Genomic DNA, 23,371 nt, shown 5'->3' on the forward strand with positions numbered 1-23,371 from the left:
ATGTATCGCTGACTTTTCCCCGTGCAGGAAGCAGCTGGATTCGCCTGCCCTCTGTCAGGTGTGACTGAGGAATCTCGTGCATCGCACAGTACCATGTTAACCGTCGCAGTCCTCGTGCTCCTGCTGCTGCCCTATGACACGTCCTCAGCAGCGCAGTTGCCAGGGTTACCAGTGGCGACCAACGGCCAAGCGTTCCCATGGGACCGAATGAGGCTTCCCGAAACCGTCTCCCCAGTCCACTATGACCTTCTCATCCATCCCAACCTGACCTCCCTGGACTTCACCGGCGCTGTGCGGATCCAGCTCGAGGTGCGTGAGGACACCAGGACCGTCATCCTCCACAGCAAGGAGCTCCAGATATCCAAAGCCGAACTCTTGGTACCTGAGGGCACGAAGCCTCTCCAGGTGTTGGAGTACCCCGCCTTCCACCAGCTTGCCCTTCTGTCCGACGTCCTGCTGATCAAGGGTAGGCGGTATGAGGTCCGTCTGGAGTTCGCTGCCAACCTCTCCGAAAGTTTCCACGGGTTTTACAAAAGTAGCTATCGCACTAGTCAGGGGGAGGTCAGGTGAGACATTAAACCAATCCGTTCTATCCATCCACAATCTTTTTTTCTTCACTATTATCAGTTTGTTTGGGCATTTCCGGCACTTACCATAGTAAACATAATAACCAACTGTCATTCTCTTCACTTTAAGGGTTCTGGCGTCCACCCAGTTTGAAGCAACCAGCGCCCGTGCGGCCTTCCCCTGCTTCGATGAGCCAGCCTTCAAAGCCAACTTCACCATCCAGATACGCAGGGAAGCGCGGCACATCGCCATATCCAATATGCCCAAGGTACCCAGGGAAACATGGCGTGATTATTAAGTCTTAAGCGCCATCATCCTCTTATCTCTTGTACTTTATCCTTATCTCAAAAGTTTGATCTAAAGTAAGAACATCCTTTCTCCAACTCTCCCTCTCTTCTCATTCTCAACCCTCTTCTTCTCTCTCTCTCTCTCTCTCTCTCTCTCTCTCTCTCTCTCTCTCTCATCCTTCCCACCACCTCTCTCTCTCTCCTCCACCTCTCCTTCCTCATCCTCTTCCCTCCACCTCTCTCTCTCCTCATCCTCTTCCCTCCACCTCTCTCTCTCCTCATCATCCTCTTCCCTCCAACTCTCTCCTCATCCTCTTCACCTCTCCCCTCTCTCCTCCCTCTCCCCCTCTCAGCTGAAGACAGTGGAGTTGCCAGGTGGGTTGTTGGAGGACTACTTTGACACCAGTGTGAAGATGAGCACCTACCTGGTGGCCTTCATTGTGTCTGACTTCCTGTCCGTCAGCAAGACCACCCAACACGGCGTCAAGGTGAGGAGGATAGCCACGCCCCCGCCCTGGCCCCGCCCCCTATATTACCCGTGGTCAAAACGGAAGGGAACTAATTATGCACTATGCTGCACATAGGAATAAAACATAGAGAAAAAGATGAGACTGAGCGATCTAATTATATTTCTTACTTTCCAACTTTCTGAAATATATACAGTGTATTAAGTGTAATGCATATGACCTACAAATAATTTGAATAGTCCACTCACTCAACCTTTCAATCAGCCATGTATTTATTTCATGTTTATAGTTAACACGCAAGCTAACATTCTGTTTCACTTCATGTATCTGTGAAGGCTAGGCTAAGCTAAGCTAGGCTAGTGTGAACTGTGAACATGAAATAAATACTTCAAGCAGAGTTCACACAGCCCTTTGTTGCTGATCTAGTGACCCCCTCCCCCTGTGTTGTCCTATCAGATCTCAGTGTATGCTGTACCAGAGAAGATTGACCAGACAGAGTTTGCTCTAAATGCTGCCGTCAAGCTCCTGGACTTCTATGACGACTACTTTGACATCCCATACCCTCTACCTAAACAAGGTGAGCACTCATACCCTCTACCTAAACAAGGTGAGCACTCATACCCTCTACCTAAACAAGGTGAGCACTCATACCCTCTCCCCAATCAGGAGGATGGGCTCATTCAGATGAGGTACCATTCATCATACCGTTGGATGCATTACAACGAGCCCGTCCTCCGATTTCTACCTCCACTAGCCTCCCCTGATGGGTATTAGATGTAATTTGATGTGAATGAGAAAAGATCCATCCTTGACACAACTACTCTGCGCTGCCGCTCATAGCCACCTCTAGACATGATAAACGTGCTCTAGGCAATAGGCATGCATGCTGTTAAGGCTAGACCAATGTCAATTGCTGCCTCAGACATTGGGATGTGATTCCCTAGTCTATGTCTACAAGCACTGAATATGATTATGTATTTCTGTTATGACATTTCGTGTATTTATGATGTTATGAAGTTTTGTGTATATTCATGGTGTTGAGTGTATTTATAGTGGGGGTTTTAAAAAAAAGTTTTTAGGCCATTTCTGCTTTATTTGGATAGAGACAGTAGAGTTTGACAGGAAGGATGGGTGAGAGAGAGGGGGAATGACATGCAGGATATGCTGATGGCCAGAATCGAATCAGGGACCTTGCGATGATATAGTCTGTGCCTTAGTTTTCTGCGCCATCTTGACAGTATTTACGGCGTTATGACGCGTTGTGTCTCCTCAGACCTGGCGGCTATCCCAGACTTCCAGTCAGGAGCCATGGAGAACTGGGGTCTGACCACCTACAGGGAGGCTGGCCTCCTCTTCGACCCCAAGAAGTCCTCTGCCTCCGACAAGCTTGGCATCACCATGGTGATCGCCCATGAGCTGGCACACCAGGTAACTCAACTGTTCGCACTGTTCATTTTTGTAATGGAATTTTATCAGAGCCCACAGCCTAAAGGGCTCTGCACACAGCGTGCGATTTCTGTTGCGCATCAACGTTCCATTTTGAAGTTTGAATGGAAGTCTATGAGAACATCGCATTTACCCACACACGGCCCCGATTTTAATCGCACGGCGAACATTCGATTCCATTCATTTTGAATGGGACAAAGCAGTGCGACAAAACTCGCACGCCGTGTGCTTTGTCCCATTCAAAATGAATGGAATCGAATGTTCGCCGTGCGATTAAAATCGGGGCCGTGTGTGGGTAAATGCGATGTTCTCATAGACTTCCATTCAAACTTCAAAATGGAACGTTGATGCGCAACAGAAATCGCACGCTGTGTGCAGAGCCCTTAAGTCTCACACTGAGGCTGTATTATCTATATTGGTTAGGCCTTCATGGCCAACTGCCTGACTGTGTGTATCTGTAATACATATCTGTAATACATGTATACTTACATTGTTTATATTGTCCTGTGACCTGCTTGCTGTCATGTAGCCAGTGTACAATGTTGGGCATGGCTGTTTATCTGTCGACAGGTTAATTAGCCTTTTTGTAGTAGAAGCTAGGTAGTATTCTATCCTAACCTTACCTGTACTCTTTTCTCCCCTGGTCCAGTGGTTTGGTAACCTAGTGACCATGCAGTGGTGGAATGACCTCTGGCTGAACGAAGGCTTCGCCAAGTTCATGGAGTTTGTGTCGGTCAACATCACCAACCCAGAGCTGCAAGTGGTAAGGATGCAGTAGTTCACATGGACTTCGTTTCCCGTGCTGCACTGCAGTCAGGCTGAAATGAAGTCTGGCTCCTAGTCTGGCTTCTTTTAGACAGTAATAATATTCCTACTGTACTTTTTTGGAAATTGGATTTCAAGTATATGCACCAAACGGTGACACACCTGAGCAAATGCTGGATTAGGTAGACTAGTAGGCTGCAGTGTGTGTTGAGGTAAAGCCTAACGATGTCATGAACGATATTATGAGCTAACTGTCAAATGATTCCGCAGGAGGACTTCTTCCTGGGGAAGTGTTTCGAGGCCATGGAGGTGGATTCTCTAAGCTCCTCCCACCCAGTCTCCACCCCCGTGGAGAACCCCACCCAGATCCAGGAGATGTTTGACGACGTCTCGTATGACAAGGTCAGCCAACTCACTGTGAAAGGCACTTGGGGTTGCTGTACAGTGGGTTGCTGTGGGTTACAGGGTTGCTGTACAGTGGGTTGCTGTGGGTTACAGGGTTGCTGTACAGTGCAGACTGAAAAAAATAACAACTGTAGTCATAGAATTCCGGCCACACACTCAAATGCTCCGACACAGGTAATTGCAGCAACAAGATAATGTTTTGACAACTCGATTGGGTCTCTGCTACCACCCATTGTCTTTGTTTTCCATTCTGAACGTGCTTTCTTTAGTCTTGGGGCTTTCTCAACACGTTACACGTAGTCCTGGATTAAATCACGCTTCCAATAGAAAATCTCAGTTGAAGATGCGTTTCTTTTTTTTCTAGGATTAGGCTTCATCTCCTGATGTGTGTGTGTGTTGATGTGGTCATTTTCAGGGTGCTTGTATTTTGAACATGCTCAGAGACTTCCTGACTCCTGAGGCGTTCAAGATTGGTATTGTCCGCTACCTGAAACGCTTCAGCTACGGGAACACCGTCAACAGCCATCTGTGGGAGAGCCTGACCAACGTGAGTGTGTGCGTGTGTGCGTGTGTGTCTGTCTGTCTGTCTGTTTGCCTTTGTCTGTCTGTTAACTCACTTAACTACAAACATATCTACAGTAATTAGGTGGATTTGAGCATATGTGAGTGTTCGTCTCCTTCTCCGACAGATCTGCCAGTCAGATGATCTGGACGAGGGTCGGCTGAAAGGAGAATTCTGCTCGCAGGCCAAGCGTCAGTCTGCGGCGTCTGTGAGTGAAGGAAGACATAGTTATCAAAACCTCTCCTTTGCTGTATTCTATGAACTGAATGGCTTACTTAATGTGAAATTAGTTATAGTGTCAAATTAGTGTCAATTAGTGTTTTGTCAGTGTGGCTAGTATGAGTATTTTCCATTGTCATTCTACTGCCTTATTAATGAAATGTGACTGTGTTACGTCACATGACTGAGCTGGTTCCTGTCCTGTGTGTCCATGTCCTGTCCTTGTCTCCTATCTCCTGTCCTGTCTCCTGTCCTTGTCTCCTATCTCCTGTCCTATCTCCCGTCTGTAGAAATGGTTCTCTGGTGACGAGCTGGACGTCAGGGCCATCATGGACACCTGGACCCTGCAGGAAGGCTTCCCGTTGGTCACCGTGGAGGTCAGAGGTCGTCAGGTCAGCCTCAGCCAGGAGCGATACCTCAAGACTGACGACCCCTCCCAGACAGCAGGGTAAGGAGGACAGAGGCTGAGTACTGAGTGTTCACCGTTAGACAATCAATGGGTTCACAGTGGGTTTATATCCCATCCATCAGGAAACAGTAATGTAGTCAACGCTGGACTTCCACTACCTGCTGTGCTGTTCATTTGCCTTCGTAGAGAGGTCAGTTTGGGCTTGATGCCTTCCAGTGGAGTTTGAGGGTCAGAGTTCAGAGGTCATAGAGTGTTTACGTCCCCTCCTCAGATTCCTGTGGCAGGTCCCGCTGACCTACATCACCAGCGCCTCCAGCACGGTGCACCGCTTCCTGCTGAAGACCCAGACAGGTAGGGACTCTCTGTTCAACAACAAGGTCAAATTAGGTCATAGTTCACTGAACTTCTCACCACCTGAACCTTCTCACCGTTCAAACTGACTTAAGATCAACCTGGGCCAACCTGCTCAGAATTGTCGTCATTTCTCAGTGCTTGACTAGTCAGGTCTGGCAGAGTGTGACAGTGACTCCCCTTTCACGTCAGTCCCCACTTCCACCTGCCGCGGGTACGTTGACACCTGTAGTTGCTTCCTCCCCTCCCCGGCGGTGTATGACCTTTTGACCTCTCCCTCTCTGTCCTCCCGTAGATGTGCTGTACCTGCCCGAGGAGGTGGAGTGGGTGAAGTTCAACGTGGACATGAGTGGGTATTACATCGTCCACTACGAGGGCGAGGGGTGGCGCTCCCTCACCAGCCTGCTGCAGCGTGACCACCGGGCCCTGAGCAGCAACGACCGCGCCAGCCTCATCAACAACGTCTTCGCGCTCGTCAGGTCAGTCTCCTGTCCCGTCTCATCCCGTTGTGTTCCATTCCATTCCAGCTCTCCTCTGTACCTGTCCCTCTACCTGTCTAGCCCCCCTGTCTCTCTACCTGTCTAACCCCCTGTCTCTTTACCTAACCCTCCTGTCTAACCCCCCTGTCTCTCCCCAGCGTGGGGAAGGTGAGCCTGGACACAGCTCTGGACCTGTCCCTCTACCTGTCCCAGGAGACAGACATCATGCCCGTCACCCAGGGGCTGCAGGAGCTGGTGCCCCTCTACAAGCTGATGGAGAAGAGAGACATGCTGGACCTGGAGAACCAGATGAAGGTAGGAAGGGAGGGCCTCCTCTGTGTGTGTGTGTGCGTGCGTGTGTGTGTGTGTGTGTGTGTGCGTGTGTGTGCGTGTGTGTGCGTGTGTGTGTGTGTGTGTGTGTGTGCGTGTGCGTGTGCACGTGTGTGTGTGTGCGCACGCGTGCGTGCGTAAGTGTGTTTCTAATGTGTGTTTCTTGTGTTTGCGTGTGCGTGTGCGTGTGCGTTTGTGTGTGTGTGTGTGTGTGTGTGTGTGTGTGGTGTGTGAGTGTGCAAGTGTGTTTCTAATGTGTGTGTGTGTGTGTGCGTGTGTGTGTGTGTGTGCGTGTGTGCGTGTGTGTGTGTGTGCGTGTGTCAGGACTACATCGTGGAGGTGTTCAGGGAGCTCATCGAGCGTCAGGAGTGGAGTGACGACGGCTCCTCCTCCCAGAGGATGATGAGGAGCTACCTGCTGCTCTTCGGCAGCGTGAGGAACCACCCCCCCTGCGTGGCCGCCGCCACCCAGCTCTTCAACCGATGGAGAGCCTCCGACGGCAACATGAGGTCAGGGTTCACAGGGTCATGGGGGGGGGGGTCACTCCTGTCACTCCTTTCAACTCCTATATAATAATAATAATTAATAATAATTTATTAAATTTATATAGCGCTTTTCCAAGGCTCAAAGACGCTGACAATATATGATACACATGGGGACACACAAAAACAACAAGTAACAACAACTTTATAGACTTTACAGTTAACATTCAGTTAACATTGAAGAAAGGAGACATATAGCAAAAATAAATAAAATCTCCCTGCATTATGACTGCCAATGGCCCCTAACCCCGAGCATAGATTACTTTGGTCAGCAACTATACTCACATAGGCTGTGGCATTCAAGCGGTGATTGATTGGTATTAACAGGCCCCAAAGTGTGCCATTAACAGGCCCCACACCATTACACCACCTCCATGAGTGAGAAGATGTACAGACGTATAGATGATTCATTTACTTAGACAAATGTATTTGTTGTAAGTCGCTTTGGATAAAGACAACTTCTGGTTTCCAAAAATGTAATAATGTAATGAACGGACTGTGGCATTATTTTCGAAATTTTCCACAATATTTTCCCACACCCCTCCTTCCTTCCTCCCGCTAGTCTCCCCAGTGACGTCACCATGGCCGTGTTTGCCATGGGCGCCCGTTCAGCCGAGGGGTGGGACTTCCTGTTTGAGAAGTACCGCCATTCGATGCACACGTCCATCAAGAGCCGCATCAAGTCTGCCCTGTCCATCAGCCCTCTGCAACACAAGCTCAAGTGGTGGGCCTACATGTCTCTGGAGGCTCTCCTCCTTTCCTCCTTTCCTCCTTTCCTCCCTTCGTCCTCCCTCCCATCGTACCCATGTCTTTCTCTTCCTGTGTATTTGTTGCTTTTCTGATAATGGGTTGATGGCGAGACTTATATGCCACACACATTTTCCTAAAAAACAGAGTACATGTTGACTACCACTCATCTTACCACTCTCTCCCACCCTCTTTATCTCTCTCCCTCTCCCTCTGTCTCTCTCTCTCCTCTCTTCTCTCTCTCCTCTCTTCTCCCCTTTCTCCCTACTCTCTCTCTCTTGTTCTTTCTCTCCCCCCTCCCCCTCTCTCTAGGATGATGGAGCAGAGTCTGAGTGGGGAGGTGATGAAGACTCAGGACCTTCCTCACGTGGTGGTCTCCGTCAGCAGGAACCCTAAAGGCTACAAGCTGGCCTGGGACTTCCTGCGTGCCAACTGGCACACGCTGATCAAGAAGTATGTCTGCGCTCCACTGATCTCAGCAGGGTTCCCGCGGCGGTCTTAAAAAGCCGTAAAGTCTAAAATCAAGCAATCCGATTTACAAGGCCTAAAAAGGTCTTACGTTTCAGTTATTAGGTCTAAAATGAGGTGCTAGGTCAAAAAGATTTGATTAGCTAGTCCTGCAAGGAAATCATTCTGACCACATCTATTTACATGGAAATTAATCAAACTGGAACCAAACAAATGCCAATTCGCTGCCTCTGGGAGATATTATTGGCAAACGAAGCTACGGCAGGATGACAAAAAGCTAGCATATGGTGTCGCGAATAGGTCTAAAATTATATCCAAAGAGGTCTAAAAAAGGTCAAAAGATTTCTTACATTTGACTTGTTGAAACTTGTAGGAACCCTGTCTCAGACCTGTCCTTCTCTGTCTCAGTCCTCCTCGTATACACTCACGGACCACTTTATTAGGAACACTATACTAATACTGGATAGAGTCTCCCTTTGCTCTCAAAACAACAAATCAATTCTGTATGGCTTTGATACCACAAGATGTGCAATTCCTGCACCGATTTTTCAGGTGCACTTTCAAGCTGCGAATTTCCCCGTTCTACCACATCCCAGAGGTGTTCTATTGGATCCAGATCCGGTGACTGGGAAGGCCACTGAAGAGCACTGAACTCATTGTCATGTTCATGAAACCAGTTTGAGCCATTTAGAACATGGTGCGGTATCGTGCTGGAAGTAGCCATTAGAAGATGGGTCCATTGTGGCCATGAAGGGATGCACATAGTCACCAACAATACTCAAATAGGCTGTGGCATTCAAGCACTGATTGATTGATTGGTATTAACAGACCCAAAGTGTGCCAAGAAAACATTCCCCACACCATTACACCACCTCCATGAATGAGAAGGTGTACAGGTGTTCCTAATAAAGAGTTCAGTGTGTGTATACACTTCAACTGTTCCTAGGTCAGCCTGTGTCTAATCCCCCTGCCAGTCATTGCCAGTTGAGCAACACTAGACAGACAATCCTGGAATGGATTTGGATTCATCCACACTTTCCAACAACCCCATCAGTCACAATGTGGTAGTTGGCTACAAGAAGAGAGTGTTGGTTAATGGGTTGGTTGGTTATGACCCAAGCTAATGACCTTTGACCTCTCTCTCTCTCTCTCTAGGTTTGACCTGGGCTCCCACTCCATCGCAGGCATGGTGACAGGCGTGACCAATCAGTATTCTACCAGGGAGATGCTGGAGGAGGTGAGAGTTTACCTGTCCTCAATCTGTCAACCATAGTGTGTAGGGGCGGCTGTGGCGCAGGAGGGAGAGGTAGAGCCGGCGTCTAATGATCGCAAGATCGGCGATTCGAACCCCGGCTGGCCACATGTCGAGGTGTCCTTGGGCAAGACTCTAAACCCCAAATTGCTCCCAATGAGCGGGGCCGGCGCCTTGCATGGTAGCTTGCCGCCATCGGTGTGTGAATATGTGTGTGTGAATGGGTGAATGAGAGGCTGTTGTAAAGCGTTTTGGAATAAGGCGCTATATGAGTGCAGTCCATTTAGTGTAGAACAGCACTATACTTCTATAGTTCTGTATGTGTGTTCTGTGTTGCAGGTGCGAGGGTTCTTCGGCTCCCTGGAGGAGGAGACGGGGGCGGGGCTGAGGAGCGTCCAGCAGACCTACGAGAGCATCGAGGAGAACATCCGCTGGATGGACAAGAACCTCCCTCTCCTGCAGGCCTGGCTGGACAGACGGCGCCTCGGTACAGACCCACAGAAGCACGAGGACCTGTAGGCCTGGATGGACAGACGGAGCCTCGGGAGAGACACACGAGGACCTGTAGGCTGACCACTGGCTCGCTGCAGACCTGGGTTCAAATGTCGGCTTATTGGCTTAGCCACGAGTGTGCCAGGCTGTGCCTGTGCCCCCCAAAGAGCCAGCTGGCACACCCAAAAATCTGACGCAGAATGATTTTTTAAAATTAATTTTTTTATTTTTTGACCAGTGACAGCGAGCATCATGGGAGACTAGCAAATAGTAAACAAGGCAATGCTAATGCTAGAAAATACTTGAATCACACTAGTTTATCAACAAAATGTTTATCGCTAACCTTCCCCCCCCCCCAACACACCCAACTCTAGCTTTAGCTCCCCTGGAGGGAGAGGCAGGGGTAAGACCAAGGTTATCCTCCCAGGCTGCTCTGGTACGTTTTTCACCTGTTCTTTTAAAAAGGAGGCTAACTGACCGTTAGACAATCAAATTCACTCCGCTTTCCTTCAACTCCAACCCACCTTTAGCGACTGGACTTGTTTATTCATTTGGTACTGCCCTTCAAAGCTTCACTTTGTTTTGACAAACCAATACATATAAGATCTCATGATGTCCCACAAAAAGATTGCCCATATTCGTGTCTTTTATTTGAAATGTATTTTTCCTTGAATATTTGTGAGCTGTTTTTGTTGTTGTTGCTACACTGTCTCCAACCCCACCAACCCAGGGATCTCTTCAGGGATAGCATTCAGTTGTCATGGTTACTGATCCCTGTGGAGACCAAGGCTTTTACATCCCAGAGGATGTTTCTTCTGTTGCACTAGTAGCTGAGTATTTTAGTTTTTGCTGATTACTGACATTTTGTGTCTTGAAATGTACATGATTTTTCCACACAGGTAATGTGATTTTGGACAATGCCCTACTAATTCGGTTGTTAAGTCTGACGTCAAACGTGACGTTTTGCAATTTCCGGGTCCAAACCAGAAATTCCCCGCACCAGAGTACCAGTGTACTACAGCGGTAGAATGACAGTTCAATCGTTTTTTAGACTCGGATCTATTCGTACAACAAGGGACGCAGCACTTTCCCATTTTCCCCATATCTGTCGGCGTCTTTGAGCCTCGGAAAAGCACTATATAAATATAATGAATTATTATTATTACTGAGGCATTTCGAAGAGAGCGCCTCAGCCAACTTTGGACCCGGAAACACGTCACGACTTAACCGAATTGTTTTCATGGCCTGTGTTTATTTGTGTGTGCGTGTGTGTCTAATCTAATTGAGTCACGAGTGACAATAAAAAGTAGATTTTACAAAAAGTCTGTGCTATTTGTGAGAATACTGTATATACATACATCTGACAATAAGAAGAAACTGACAGACAAAAGCAGTTCTTTAAAAAAACAGTTTGGAAAAAGTTTATTAGAGATTTGGTCCATTGCTCAAGTCTTTTGTACATCAACAGGTGATGCTGTTGAGATCACCAAAGGGATGTGTATTTTAGTGCCAGAAATGCACCTCTGTGTCCATAAACTGAGGCACAGCCAATCATCTATGGCCACTTCTTGAGAGACAATACAAATGCACACACAGCTTGAGTACAGTCTGAACAACTATGAACTCCAAACAATACTGGCAGTCTTTTTATAGTCAGACAAGACTGTTAGAACAAACCCAGGGCACTGGTAATCTTTGATGGGGGGGGGGGGGGGGGGGGATCTCCTGCGTGCTGGTTTAACAGAGGCTCATCTCTGACCATGTGGATCTCCTCAGTTCCAGTCTTCAGAGATTGCTCCCCTGAAGAAGTCCATTTATTGAAGCTGTGCTCGTATGAAGTCACATGACAGGTCGACGCATGATGGTGGAGGACTACTGCAGTGTTTCCCATACATAGACGAGACTGTGGCGGGCCGCCATAGTCTCATAATGAACCGACGGTATTTTTAGCAAATTTTTCAGCACTGCTCACGCTGTGCCGGTTCGCGGAAAGGCCAGAGCTAGGGCGTAAACGAAAGCACCCCCAAAACTTTTTGTTTTACTGATTTTTTAAATTGTATATATACGTAGTCCACCCGCCACAGTCTCACAGAGGAAACACTGTACTGCACAGTTCTTTCACATCGGAACAATGAGAGGAAGAGGAAAGGTGTTTGACACTACAGAAGAAGCTCCTTCTCCTATGGAGAATCTCCCAATCAGAGTCAGTGTAGTTGTAGACCTGTAGTTGGACCTTCGGGCCTCAGGGGGCGCTCTGTTTGTGGATGCATGCGGGGCAGCAGTGTAGCGTGTCGTGGATGAAGATGTCACACTCCACACAGAACACACTGCTGCACGACGGACAGATGAACACCTGCAGAGAGGAGGAGGAGGGAGGAGAGAGGAGAGAGGAGAGAGGGGGAGGGTTTGAAAGAGTGAAAAAGAGGGGAATGGATGGAAAGAATATGAAACAAATGACAAACGAGAGATCACACAATGACAATAATCAGTTGTAAAATTCTGCATACATTTTTTTAATGTGTAAATATGAACTCAGATCATCAGACATGGGATTAGGACTTTGCCTGAGATGAGCTACTCACACTTTTGTCTTTCAGCTCCCCCTGGCAAGCTTGACAGAACCTGAGAGGGAGTAGCACTGGTGTTAAGACTTGAGTGGTTTAGGAGGGGAGAATGTACTAAGGAAGTCAGTGAGGAAGTATTGTGTGTGTGTGTGTGTGTGTGTGTGTGTGTGTGTGTGTGTGTGTGTGTGTGTGTGCGTGTGTGTGTGTGGGGCCCACCTCTCTCCTGTGTGCTGCTCCAGGGGGCTTTCATGGAAGGCGTCCATGGGGAACAGGTGATGGAAGGAGCGGGCCAGGTGAGGGGCGGAGACCAGCGTCAACCCTGGGGACAGAGAACACACACACACACACCATAGTGTCACACCTGTGTGTACACAGACACACAGAGACACACACACACACAGAGAGAGAGAGAGACATAGACGCACTCTGTATATACATTTGACACACACACGTGTACACGTACACACGTACACACGTACACACGTACACACGTACACACACACACACACACAAAACTATGGGGAATAATGGGGAGAATCCCTATAGACGTACCACACACTTTACACTCCACTGGCAGCTCTGTGTACTTGGCGTGGCACTGAGGACAGAAGAACCCTCCCATAGAGAGGCCTGGACCCCCGCTGTTGTCCAGATGCCTGCAAACACACAAGGGGGGTATTCCATCAATGTTGCTAAAGGAAGATCCAGGCTTATATGGATAAGTCTCACGAGAGAGTCTCTCCCCCAGGACATAATACATAACACCATTACATAACAACAGTCGACCAACAGGGGAGGTAGACACCGGAGGACGGACTCCGATATCCGAATGATATTCCTCATTCCATTCCATGCATTACCATGAAACCGTCCTCCGATTTCTACCTTCACCAGCCTCCCCTGGTGCCCAACAGCATAATACGCAACAACCAGCCTGGTACACAACACTGGAACTACAACATTGAGGACCAGAATGGAAGTAAGTCTTGGACTTTATTGTGTAATAATATCCTCAGAAGATTTTATTTTTTTGTATTCACGTGTATGTGTGCTTGCTTAATTGATGGCAGCTACTAGATTGAAATCAAGTGCAATACTGAAACACAACTGTGAACATTTCAAACCTGCAAACTGCGACACTTTAAATGAATGTGCAATAACACTATGTGCAATATGACAACCCTCGGGTACATAAGGTTCAGAGATAGGAAATGTTAGAATAGGTATAGCATAGCATAGAGTACAGCACAGTGTTTTATTTGTATAGTATAGTATAGTGGATAGTGTACATAGCCTTTATTTATGTAAACCAGCTCTTTTCCCTTCTTGTTTTTGTTTTTGTTTTTTTTCCTAGCACCAGGGGAGCCCCCCCTCCCAAATTTCGTTGTTTGGTACCTGTACTATATCAATGACAATAAAGACCATTCATTCATTCATTCATTTTTGAAATGGTCAAAAACTAAACTGAAGAGGCGCTTGGTGGCGTAGCACACTAAGGTGTCAGCCATGTAATCGCAGGGTCCCCGGTTTGATTCCAGCCGTCGACATATCCTGCATGTCATCCCTCCTCTCTCTCACCCATTCTTCCTGTCAAATGTCTACTGTCTCTATCGCAATAAAACTGCCCCACTCAGAGAAAATAACTTAAATAAATAAATAAAATAAATAAAACAAATAAAATAAATAAATAAAATGAACACTCACGCCTGGCTGAAGGAGGGCTTGGCATGCTGGTCAGACAGGGAGGTGCCGATGGTGTGCTGGGGGAAACCTGGGAAGAGGGAGCAGGGTTATACGCTGATCTATGTAACCTAGCTCTACACTGAGGACTCAGGGAAACCTGGGGAGAGGGAGCAGGGTTAGATAAGCTGATCTATGTAACCTAGCTCTACACTTACGGTTAGATACACAGACACTGCAGACATGGGCTCTGCCACCAGAGAGACCACTGGGGAACACTTCAGGAAAAAGGGAGGCGAACGGAGACCCCAGGGGTACAAATGTTTGCACACCCCTCCACCTCTCCAGGGGGGTATTCCATCAACGTTGCTAAAGGAAAATCCAGTGAGACTTGTCAAAAATAAGCCTGGATTTTCCTTTAGCAACGTTGATGGAATACCCCCCTTGGTCCATTGTTTTGTAGCCGTAACTACTACGCTGACAACTGACCCCGCTGATCTATGTAACCTAGCTCTACGCTGAGAACTCACCTAGCTGATCTAGGTAACCTAGCTCTATGCTAAGGCCTGATCTATGTACACTAGCTCTTTGCTGAGGACTCACCTAGCTGATCTAGGTAACCTAGCTCTATGCTAAGGCCTGATCTATGTGCACTAGCTCTATGCTAAGGCCTGATCTATGTACACTAGCTCTACACTGAGGACTGACCCAGCGGATCTAGGTAAGCTAGCTCTACGCCGAGCACTGACCCATGCGTATGAGGGAACACTCGGCGGAGGAGCTGGCGGGAGGGGGCTTCACGTGGAACATCAGCAGCTCCTTAAAGTGGGTCTCGTCCAGGATCACATGGTACGTTCCTGTGAACCGGGGGCAGAACGTCAGGACAGTTACAGGACAGCTGTACATAGCCCCGAGGCGTTGTTGTTGTTGTTAAAAAGTGACAAATTTCAGTAAATTATGAGAGGAGAAAGTAGTGTTCCTGACCCCCTGTCTCTCTGGTCAGCACGGTGCACACCCGCACCTCGGCAGACAGACCAATCATGGACACCCGGATCTTCAGGGTCTTCAAAGTCTGAGGGTAGATCCCAGAGGAATAGATTTGGTGTGAATGAGAGGCAACAGAAAGACCAGAGAGAGTAGTAGTAGTAGTAGTAGTAGTAGTAGTAGTAGTAGTAGTAGTAGTAGTAGTAGTAGTAGTAGTAGTAGTAGTAGTAGTAGTAGTAGTAGTAGTAGTAGTAGTAGTAGTAGTAGTAGTAGTAGTAGTAGTAGTAGTAGTAGTAGTAGTAGTAGTAGTAGTAGTAGTAGTAGTAGTAGTAGTAGTAGTAGTAGTAGTAGTAGTAGTAGTAGTAGTAGTAGTAGTAGTAGTAGTAGTAGTAGTAGTAGTAGTAGTAGTAGTAGTAGTAGTAGTAGTAGTAGTAGTAGTAGTAGTAGTAGTAGTAGTAGTAGTAGTAGTAGTAGTAGTAGTAGTAGTAGTAGTAGTAGTAGTAGTAGTAGTAGTAGTAGTAGTAGTAGTAGTAGTAGTAGTAGTAGTAGTAGTAGTAGTAGTAGTAGTAGTAGTAGTAGTAGTAGTAGTAGTAGTAGTAGTAGTAGTAGTAGTAGTAGTAGTAGTAGTAGTAGTAGTAGTAGTAGTAGTAGTAGTAGTAGTAGTAGTAGTAGTAGTAGTAGTAGTAGTAGTAGTAGTAGTAGTAGTAGTAGTAGTAGTAGTAGTAGTAGTAGTAGTAGTAGTAGTAGTAGTAGTAGTAGTAGTAGTAGTAGTAGTAGTAGTAGTAGTAGTAGTAGTAGTAGTAGTAGTAGTAGTAGTAGTAGTAGTAGTAGTAGTAGTAGTAGTAGTAGTAGTAGTAGTAGTAGTAGTAGTAGTAGTAGTAGTAGTAGTAGTAGTAGTAGTAGTAGTAGTAGTAGTAGTAGTAGTAGTAGTAGTAGTAGTAGTAGTAGTAGTAGTAGTAGTAGTAGTAGTAGTAGTAGTAGTAGTAGTAGTAGTAGTAGTAGTAGTAGTAGTAGTAGTAGTAGTAGTAGTAGTAGTAGTAGTAGTAGTAGTAGTAGTAGTAGTAGTAGTAGTAGTAGTAGTAGTAGTAGTAGTAGTAGTAGTAGTAGTAGTAGTAGTAGTAGTAGTAGTAGTAGTAGTAGTAGTAGTAGTAGTAGTAGTAGTAGTAGTAGTAGTAGTAGTAGTAGTAGTAGTAGTAGTAGTAGTAGTAGTAGTAGTAGTAGTAGTAGTAGTAGTAGTAGTAGTAGTAGTAGTAGTAGTAGTAGTAGTAGTAGTAGTAGTAGTAGTAGTAGTAGTAGTAGTAGTAGTAGTAGTAGTAGTAGTAGTAGTAGTAGTAGTAGTAGTAGTAGTAGTAGTAGTAGTAGTAGTAGTAGTAGTAGTAGTAGTAGTAGTAGTAGTAGTAGTAGTAGTAGTAGTAGTAGTAGTAGTAGTAGTAGTAGTAGTAGTAGTAGTAGTAGTAGTAGTAGTAGTAGTAGTAGTAGTAGTAGTAGTAGTAGTAGTAGTAGTAGTAGTAGTAGTAGTAGTAGTAGTAGTAGTAGTAGTAGTAGTAGTAGTAGTAGTAGTAGTAGTAGTAGTAGTAGTAGTAGTAGTAGTAGTAGTAGTAGTAGTAGTAGTAGTAGTAGTAGTAGTAGTAGTAGTAGTAGTAGTAGTAGTAGTAGTAGTAGTAGTAGTAGTAGTAGTAGTAGTAGTAGTAGTAGTAGTAGTAGTAGTAGTAGTAGTAGTAGTAGTAGTAGTAGTAGTAGTAGTAGTAGTAGTAGTAGTAGTAGTAGTAGTAGTAGTAGTAGTAGTAGTAGTAGTAGTAGTAGTAGTAGTAGTAGTAGTAGTAGTAGTAGTAGTAGTAGTAGTAGTAGTAGTAGTAGTAGTAGTAGTAGTAGTAGTAGTAGTAGTAGTAGTAGTAGTAGTAGTAGTAGTAGTAGTAGTAGTAGTAGTAGTAGTAGTAGTAGTAGTAGTAGTAGTAGTAGTAGTAGTAGTAGTAGTAGTAGTAGTAGTAGTAGTAGTAGTAGTAGTAGTAGTAGTAGTAGTGGAGAGGAGATCAGGGGAGGCTGGTGGAGGTAAAATCAGAGGACAGGGCTCATTGTGATGCAGGGAATGGAATGATATCAAAACAGTGTGTTTGGTACCATTCCTCATTCCATGGAAGTGTTTGGTGCCATTCCATTCCATGCATTACAATGAGCCCGTCCTCCGATTTCTACCTCCACCAGCCTCCCCTGGAGAAGACATGACAGCCTCACTAACAGCCTCCGTACCTTGACCAGCTCGTAGATGTTGGCTGGGTCACAAGTTGTGAGGCTGCTGAAGATGATAAGGATCTCTCTGCTGGCATGACTAGGCATATGTCTGCAGAGACAGAGAGAGAGAGGGAGGGAGGGAGGGAGCGAGAGAGAGAGAGGGGGGGGGAGATGAGAGTGAGTGAAAATGAGAGAATGAGAGAAAGAGAGAGAGAGGGACGGAGGGGAGTCAGCAGTACCCTAACAACAAACACCAAAGTATTTCTGAGCAAACACGCACATACACACATGTAAATACACACATGTACACACACTCATGTACAAACACACACACACACACGCACAACATACTTCAGTGTCTGCATGGCCAGGTTGAGGGAGTTGTAAAGAGAGGGTTCTCCTATACATGTGGTGTCCACTGCCTTCTTCAGGGCAGCAATATGCTTCTTTGGGTTCCCTGAATGGACAACCAGCAAATAACACACTCGCTCAGAACACAGAGAACATACAACCTAATGCCAGACATGTAAAATACTGAAAGGCATAGCAGCAACATACTGTAATTCCACCTGTTATCTGACCTCAATCTGACCAATCAAACCCAGATGAAGGTTAAAGGCAGAAGCCTGTGGTTATAACAATACATAACCATTTTCTTTATGAAGTTCCCTTGTCCTCCATGTGTTGCTGAATTTCCTCTTGACTTCAATCTGACCCCTGACCCTGCGTGACCCTAGTGCGTCATGAGAGTCACGGCGCTCACCTGCCAGGTCAGTCAGCTTCTCTGCCCTCTTGTTCTTAGTGGTGATGAGGCCAACCTGAAGAAGGAGAAGGAGAAGGAGAAGGAGAAGGAGAAGGAGAAGGAGAAGGAGAAGGAGAAGGAGAAGGAGAAGGAGAAGGAGAAGGAGAAGGAGAAGGAGAAGGAGAAGGAGAAGGAGAAGGAGAAGGAGAAGGAGAAGGAGAAGGAGAAGGAGAAGGAGAAGGAGAAGGAGAAGGAGAAGGAGAAGGAGAAGGAGAAGGAGAAGGAGAAGGAGAAGGAGAAGGAGAAGGAGAAGGAGAAGGAGAAGGAGAAGGAGAAGGAGAAGGAGAAGGAGAAGGAGAAGGAGAAGGAGAAGGAGAAGGAGAAGGAGAAGGAGAAGGAGAAGGAGAAGGAGAAGGAGAAGGAGAAGGAGAAGGAGAAGGAGAAGGAGAAGGAGAAGGAGAAGGAGAAGGAGAAGGAGAAGGAGAAGGAGAAGGAGAAGGAGAAGGAGAAGGAGAAGGAGAAGGAGAAGGAGAAGGAGAAGGAGAAGGAGAAGGAGAAGGAGAAGGAGAAGGAGAAGGAGAAGGAGAAGGAGAAGGAGAAGGAGAAGGAGAAGGAGAAGGAGAAGGAGAAGGAGAAGGAGAAGGAGAAGGAGAAGGAGAAGGAGAAGGAGAAGGAGAAGGAGAAGGAGAAGGAGAAGGAGAAGGAGAAGGAGAAGGAGAAGGAGAAGGAGAAGGAGAAGGAGAAGGAGAAGGAGAAGGAGAAGGAGAAGGAGAAGGAGAAGGAGAAGGAGAAGGAGAAGGAGAAGGAGAAGGAGAAGGAGAAGGAGAAGGAGAAGGAGAAGGAGAAGGAGAAGGAGAAGGAGAAGGAGAAGGAGAAGGAGAAGGAGAAGGAGAAGGAGAAGGAGAAGGAGAAGGAGAAGGAGAAGGAGAAGGAGAAGGAGAAGGAGAAGGAGAAGGAGAAGGAGAAGGAGAAGGAGAAGGAGAAGGAGAAGGAGAAGGAGAAGGAGAAGGAGAAGGAGAAGGAGAAGGAGAAGGAGAAGGAGAAGGAGAAGGAGAAGGAGAAGGAGAAGGAGAAGGAGAAGGAGAAGGAGAAGGAGAAGGAGAAGGAGAAGGAGAAGGAGAAGGAGAAGGAGAAGGAGAAGGAGAAGGAGAAGGAGAAGGAGAAGGAGAAGGAGAAGGAGAAGGAGAAGGAGAAGGAGAAGGAGAAGGAGAAGGAGAAGGAGAAGGAGAAGGAGAAGGAGAAGGAGAAGGAGAAGGAGAAGGAGAAGGAGAAGGAGAAGGAGAAGGAGAAGGAGAAGGAGAAGGAGAAGGAGAAGGAGAAGGAGAAGGAGAAGGAGAAGGAGAAGGAGAAGGAGAAGGAGAAGGAGAAGGAGAAGGAGAAGGAGAAGGAGAAGGAGAAGGAGAAGGAGAAGGAGAAGGAGAAGGAGAAGGAGAAGGAGAAGGAGAAGGAGAAGGAGAAGGAGAAGGAGAAGGAGAAGGAGAAGGAGAAGGAGAAGGAGAAGGAGAAGGAGAAGGAGAAGGAGAAGGAGAAGGAGAAGGAGAAGGAGAAGGAGAAGGAGAAGGAGAAGGAGAAGGAGAAGGAGAAGGAGAAGGAGAAGGAGAAGGAGAAGGAGAAGGAGAAGGAGAAGGAGAAGGAGAAGGAGAAGGAGAAGGAGAAGGAGAAGGAGAAGGAGAAGGAGAAGGAGAAGGAGAAGGAGAAGGAGAAGGAGAAGGAGAAGGAGAAGGAGAAGGAGAAGGAGAAGGAGAAGGAGAAGGAGAAGGAGAAGGAGAAGGAGAAGGAGAAGGAGAAGGAGAAGGAGAAGGAGAAGGAGAAGGAGAAGGAGAAGGAGAAGGAGAAGGAGAAGGAGAAGGAGAAGGAGAAGGAGAAGGAGAAGGAGAAGGAGAAGGAGAAGGAGAAGGAGAAGGAGAAGGAGAAGGAGAAGGAGAAGGAGAAGGAGAAGGAGAAGGAGAAGGAGAAGGAGAAGGAGAAGGAGAAGGAGAAGAAGAGACTGATTTAGCATGCTTATTGTTTTGACAAAAATACAGATCTAGAACCCACACCCAAAAATCATAAATAAATAAAACATGCAATAAAACTCAACCTCAGTGTTGCTTACCTGACTAATGGGGTTCTGGTCAAAGTATTCCGCTACAAAATATTCAACCAGCTGTAATGGAAAAGTGAAGTTAGATTAAAGCTTCAGGTGCCAATAAGTAGCATAAAGAGGAGAGATATTTCCATTCAAACCTCCATAGTTCCCAACCAGTCACTGGTAGTCTTATGCATAAGTCTCCTCCCATACACCCAATATGACCATCTAGTGGTCCTGCTCACCTTGAGGGTGGTCCCACCCACCCACTATGACCGACCCACTGCTCGTCCTCACCTTGACGGTGGTCCCACTCACCCCACCCACCCACAGTGACCCATCTACTCACCTTCAAGGTGGCGGTGAGGCGGTTGGGCTTTAGGTCGTGGTCGTCCATGGTTCTGGATGTGTCAACCACCACAAACAGGTGACGCATCTGAAACATATGATATGGTACCATCATCGTCATCATCATCATCATCATGACCTTCTAGGCATATATATCGAATCGAATAGAATCGGGGGTGAGATGGTCCTGAAGGACAACAAATTCATATACTGTATATAGAGAGAGAGGGAAAGAAAGAGGGATATGTGTGGGAAAGAGAAATAGACCTTGAGAATGAGGACTCACTCACCATCCCAAGGCGTACTTGTCCATGGCTCTCGAACACTCTGAGTTGGGACAAATGCCAGACTTATGTTGAGCAATACATCAATACAGTATGCAGTCTCTCTGTGTGTGTGTGTGTGTGTGTGTGTGTGTGTGTCATAAAGACCAAACAGGCAGGCAGTCTCTCTCTCTCTCTCTCTCTCTCTCTCTCTCTCTCTCTCTCTCTCTCTCTCTCACTCACCTTTTCCTTTTGGCCTGGAAAAGGATCTCCTCCACGGTGGCTTTGAGTGAGCCAGTCTCATCCTCCTTCAGGACCTCCCTAGAGAGGAGAGGAGAGACAGAGAGAAGGAGGTTGTCATGACACGTAGCCTATCTATGGCTAAAGCAGGGCAGAGAACGAGACGACAGGCTTGAGTCACACAGACTACATAGCTCAGACAGCAGCAGTACTGAAGGACGGAGGTAGGTAGGTAGGTAGGTAGGTAGGTGGGTAGGTAGGTAGGTGGGTAGGTGGGTAGGTAGGTAGGTGGGTAGGTGGGTAGGTAGGTGGGTGGGTAGGTGGGTGGGTAGGAGGGTGGGTAGGTAGGTAGGTAGGTGGGTAGATAGGTAGGTAGGTAGGTGGGTAGGTAGGTAGGTGGGTAGGTAGGTGGGTAGATAGGTAGGTAGGTAGGTGGGTAGGTAGGTGGGTAGATAGGTGGGTGGGTGGGTAGGTAGGTGGGTAGGTAGGTAGGTGGGTAGGTAGATAGGTAGGTAGGTAGGGAGGTAGGTAGGTAGGGAGGTAGGTAGATAGGTAGGTAGGTAGGTAGGTGGGTAGATAGGTAGGTAGGTGGGTAGGTAGGTAGGGAGGTGGGTAGGTAGGTAGGTAGGTATGAATGAATGAATGGACTTTATTGTCATTGCTACAGTACAGGTACCAAACAACGAAATTTAGGAGGGGTGGCTACCCTGGTGTTAGGAAAGGGGGAAAAAAAAACTTTAAAAAAAAATCACAAGAAGGGAAGGAGCTGGTTTACATAAATAAAGGCTATGTACACAATCCACTGTACTATACTGTACCGATAGACGACTAGGGTTGTCATATTGCACAATAGTATTGTTTCACGTTATTTAAAGTGTCACAGTTTGCAGGCTTGAAATGTACATGTTTGTGCCTCAGCACTACACCTGATTTTTTCAGTCCAGCAGCTGCCATACAATCCGTCCAGGTAGGTGGGTAGGTAGGTAGGTAGGTAGGTGGGTAGGTGGGTGGGTAGGTAGGTAGGTAGGTAGACTAGCCTGTGTAGTCTCTAGTGTCTTACTTACCATGTCCTCTCATAACCTCCCTCCCAGCGCTTGGCTCTCTCCGGCTCGTCGTCCATCGTTAGTCAGGTACAGTCCAGTTCAGTTCAGTTATATCAGTTCGCCTGCGGGAAAAGTGCGCGGAATTAAGAGATCTATCTATATTATTTAATTTAAAATCTCAACTTTATCCAATACTCCCGGACAATAGTAGGTGAAACACGAAGACAGAAATGACTCCTGCATAGCTAGTTGTACACAGAACTGTGATGTCAGGAAACTTCTAACTTCTTCTGGCTCGGAAAGCTGCCTGACGTTGTTTCTCTGCTTAGCTGGCTGACACGTTAGTTTGCTACGTACATTTTATGTTCATATTGATTCTGGGAAAAGTGAAAGAAGAAGCAAATAAGGCGTAAATAAATGACAACTGGATGACAACACTACCTGCAAAACAGAAAGCTACCATCTTCAGTGCAACGGAGTAGTCTTCCCCCGTAAACATGCTACAAGTAAGAACTGTTCCGCTTTAGTGTTTCCGGTATGTAAATCACCGTTTTCGTGAAACCCTCACTGTGAAGTTCAACACTTTTTTTTTTTTGCAGACATGGAAAACTCTTTTTAAAGCAATAGATTTTATTTTATTTATTAGGATCCGCATTAGCTGATGCAAAGCATCACAACCTGGACTGGACAAGCATGAAGCCATGAATGAATGACTACACACTACAATTCCTTCAGTGATTTTTATTGAAACTCATATTTACACATACAAAATTCTACGTGTCCTCACCAAGGTATCTTATAAGGCCAAATATTCACCAGACTGTGTTCTTCAGATACAGACACATATTTAATATCAAAATGCTTGCATTAATCAAGTTCATAAAACTAACATAGGCAGAAATGTACAGTATACATTATGTACAATGGCGAAAGACATTTCTGGGAATTTGCGAAGAGACCAAGCATTGTAAGACCAAGCTTATAAATGACGTTGTTCATTTGCTTTAACAATGGTTAAATACCAGGGAGAAACAATTAATTCACAGGATCGATAATTCACTGACGTGTCAAACACCAACAGTGGTAAGACTAAAACATTGGCTAAAATAAGAGTAACATTCATTCCATATTGCCATAGGAAGTATTGATTTGTACGGTTAAAAGCTATCTGATAGGGAACGAGAACTCTCTGAGAACTTAAAATAGCTAATGTACAAGCATCTCAAAGGATGAAACAATGTGCAGTGTTGGTGTCGCTTCCATAGAGGGCGCTCTAACCTCATGCTAACCTGAGTTTGAGCATCCAAGCTCCAGGATGCTGCAACAGTAGCAACAAAAAACATTTTAAAAGTCAAATAAAATAAACAGTTTAAAAAAAACAAAAAAAACATCTTCATATCACATTGAGATTTCATTTCAGAT

The 23,371-nt window shown here is 46.4% G+C and overlaps 2 protein-coding genes across 2 annotated transcripts; one reads left to right on the forward strand and one right to left on the reverse strand.

Moving 5' to 3' along the window:
* Positions 1-133: 133 nt before the first annotated feature.
* Positions 134-11,047, forward strand: erap1b (endoplasmic reticulum aminopeptidase 1b). The gene is made up of 18 exons (XM_080533020.1): positions 134-566; positions 697-835; positions 1,208-1,342; positions 1,778-1,898; positions 2,595-2,749; positions 3,417-3,530; positions 3,803-3,934; positions 4,353-4,484; positions 4,627-4,707; positions 5,009-5,166; positions 5,399-5,478; positions 5,774-5,957; positions 6,116-6,272; positions 6,612-6,796; positions 7,392-7,553; positions 7,889-8,029; positions 9,200-9,281; positions 9,636-11,047. The coding sequence occupies exons 1-18, from the start codon at positions 208-210 to the stop codon at positions 9,813-9,815; spliced, it is 2,697 nt and encodes an 898-aa protein (XP_080389146.1). The 5' UTR covers positions 134-207; the 3' UTR covers positions 9,816-11,047.
* Positions 11,048-11,229: 182 nt separating this feature from the next.
* On the reverse strand, positions 11,230-22,416 carry gtf2h2 (general transcription factor IIH, polypeptide 2). Its single transcript, XM_080530769.1, has 16 exons — positions 22,391-22,416; positions 21,971-22,071; positions 20,910-20,987; positions 20,694-20,730; positions 20,405-20,491; positions 20,083-20,133; positions 18,009-18,063; positions 17,597-17,702; positions 17,264-17,354; positions 15,017-15,104; positions 14,782-14,889; positions 14,057-14,123; positions 12,905-13,008; positions 12,569-12,671; positions 12,371-12,410; positions 11,230-12,141 (listed from the first exon to the last, which is right to left on the reverse strand). The coding sequence occupies exons 2-16, from the start codon at positions 22,024-22,026 to the stop codon at positions 12,031-12,033; spliced, it is 1,182 nt and encodes a 393-aa protein (XP_080386895.1). The 5' UTR covers positions 22,027-22,071; positions 22,391-22,416; the 3' UTR covers positions 11,230-12,030.
* Positions 22,417-23,371: the final 955 nt, after the last annotated feature.

The sequence above is a fragment of the Nansenia antarctica genome (assembly GCF_963989245.1).
Source record: "Nansenia antarctica genome assembly, chromosome: 5".
Taxonomy (NCBI): Eukaryota; Metazoa; Chordata; class Actinopteri; order Argentiniformes; family Microstomatidae; genus Nansenia; species Nansenia antarctica.

Coding starts and splice junctions, on each gene's coding strand:
- gtf2h2 (XM_080530769.1), bottom strand. CDS start 22,026: ATGGACGACGAGCCGGAGAGAGCCAAGCGCTGGGAGGGAGGTTATGAG. Junction 20,731..20,909: donor TTCCAGGCCAAAAGGAAAAG/GTGAGTGAGAGA, acceptor GTCCCAACTCAG/AGTGTTCGAGAGCCATGGAC. Junction 14,890..15,016: donor GCTGACCAGAGAGACAGGGG/GTCAGGAACACT, acceptor CCCGGTTCACAG/GAACGTACCATGTGATCCTG.
- erap1b (XM_080533020.1), top strand. CDS start 208: ATGAGGCTTCCCGAAACCGTCTCCCCAGTCCACTATGACCTTCTCATC. Junction 3,935..4,352: donor ACGACGTCTCGTATGACAAG/GTCAGCCAACTC, acceptor GGTCATTTTCAG/GGTGCTTGTATTTTGAACAT. Junction 4,708..5,008: donor AGCGTCAGTCTGCGGCGTCT/GTGAGTGAAGGA, acceptor TCCCGTCTGTAG/AAATGGTTCTCTGGTGACGA.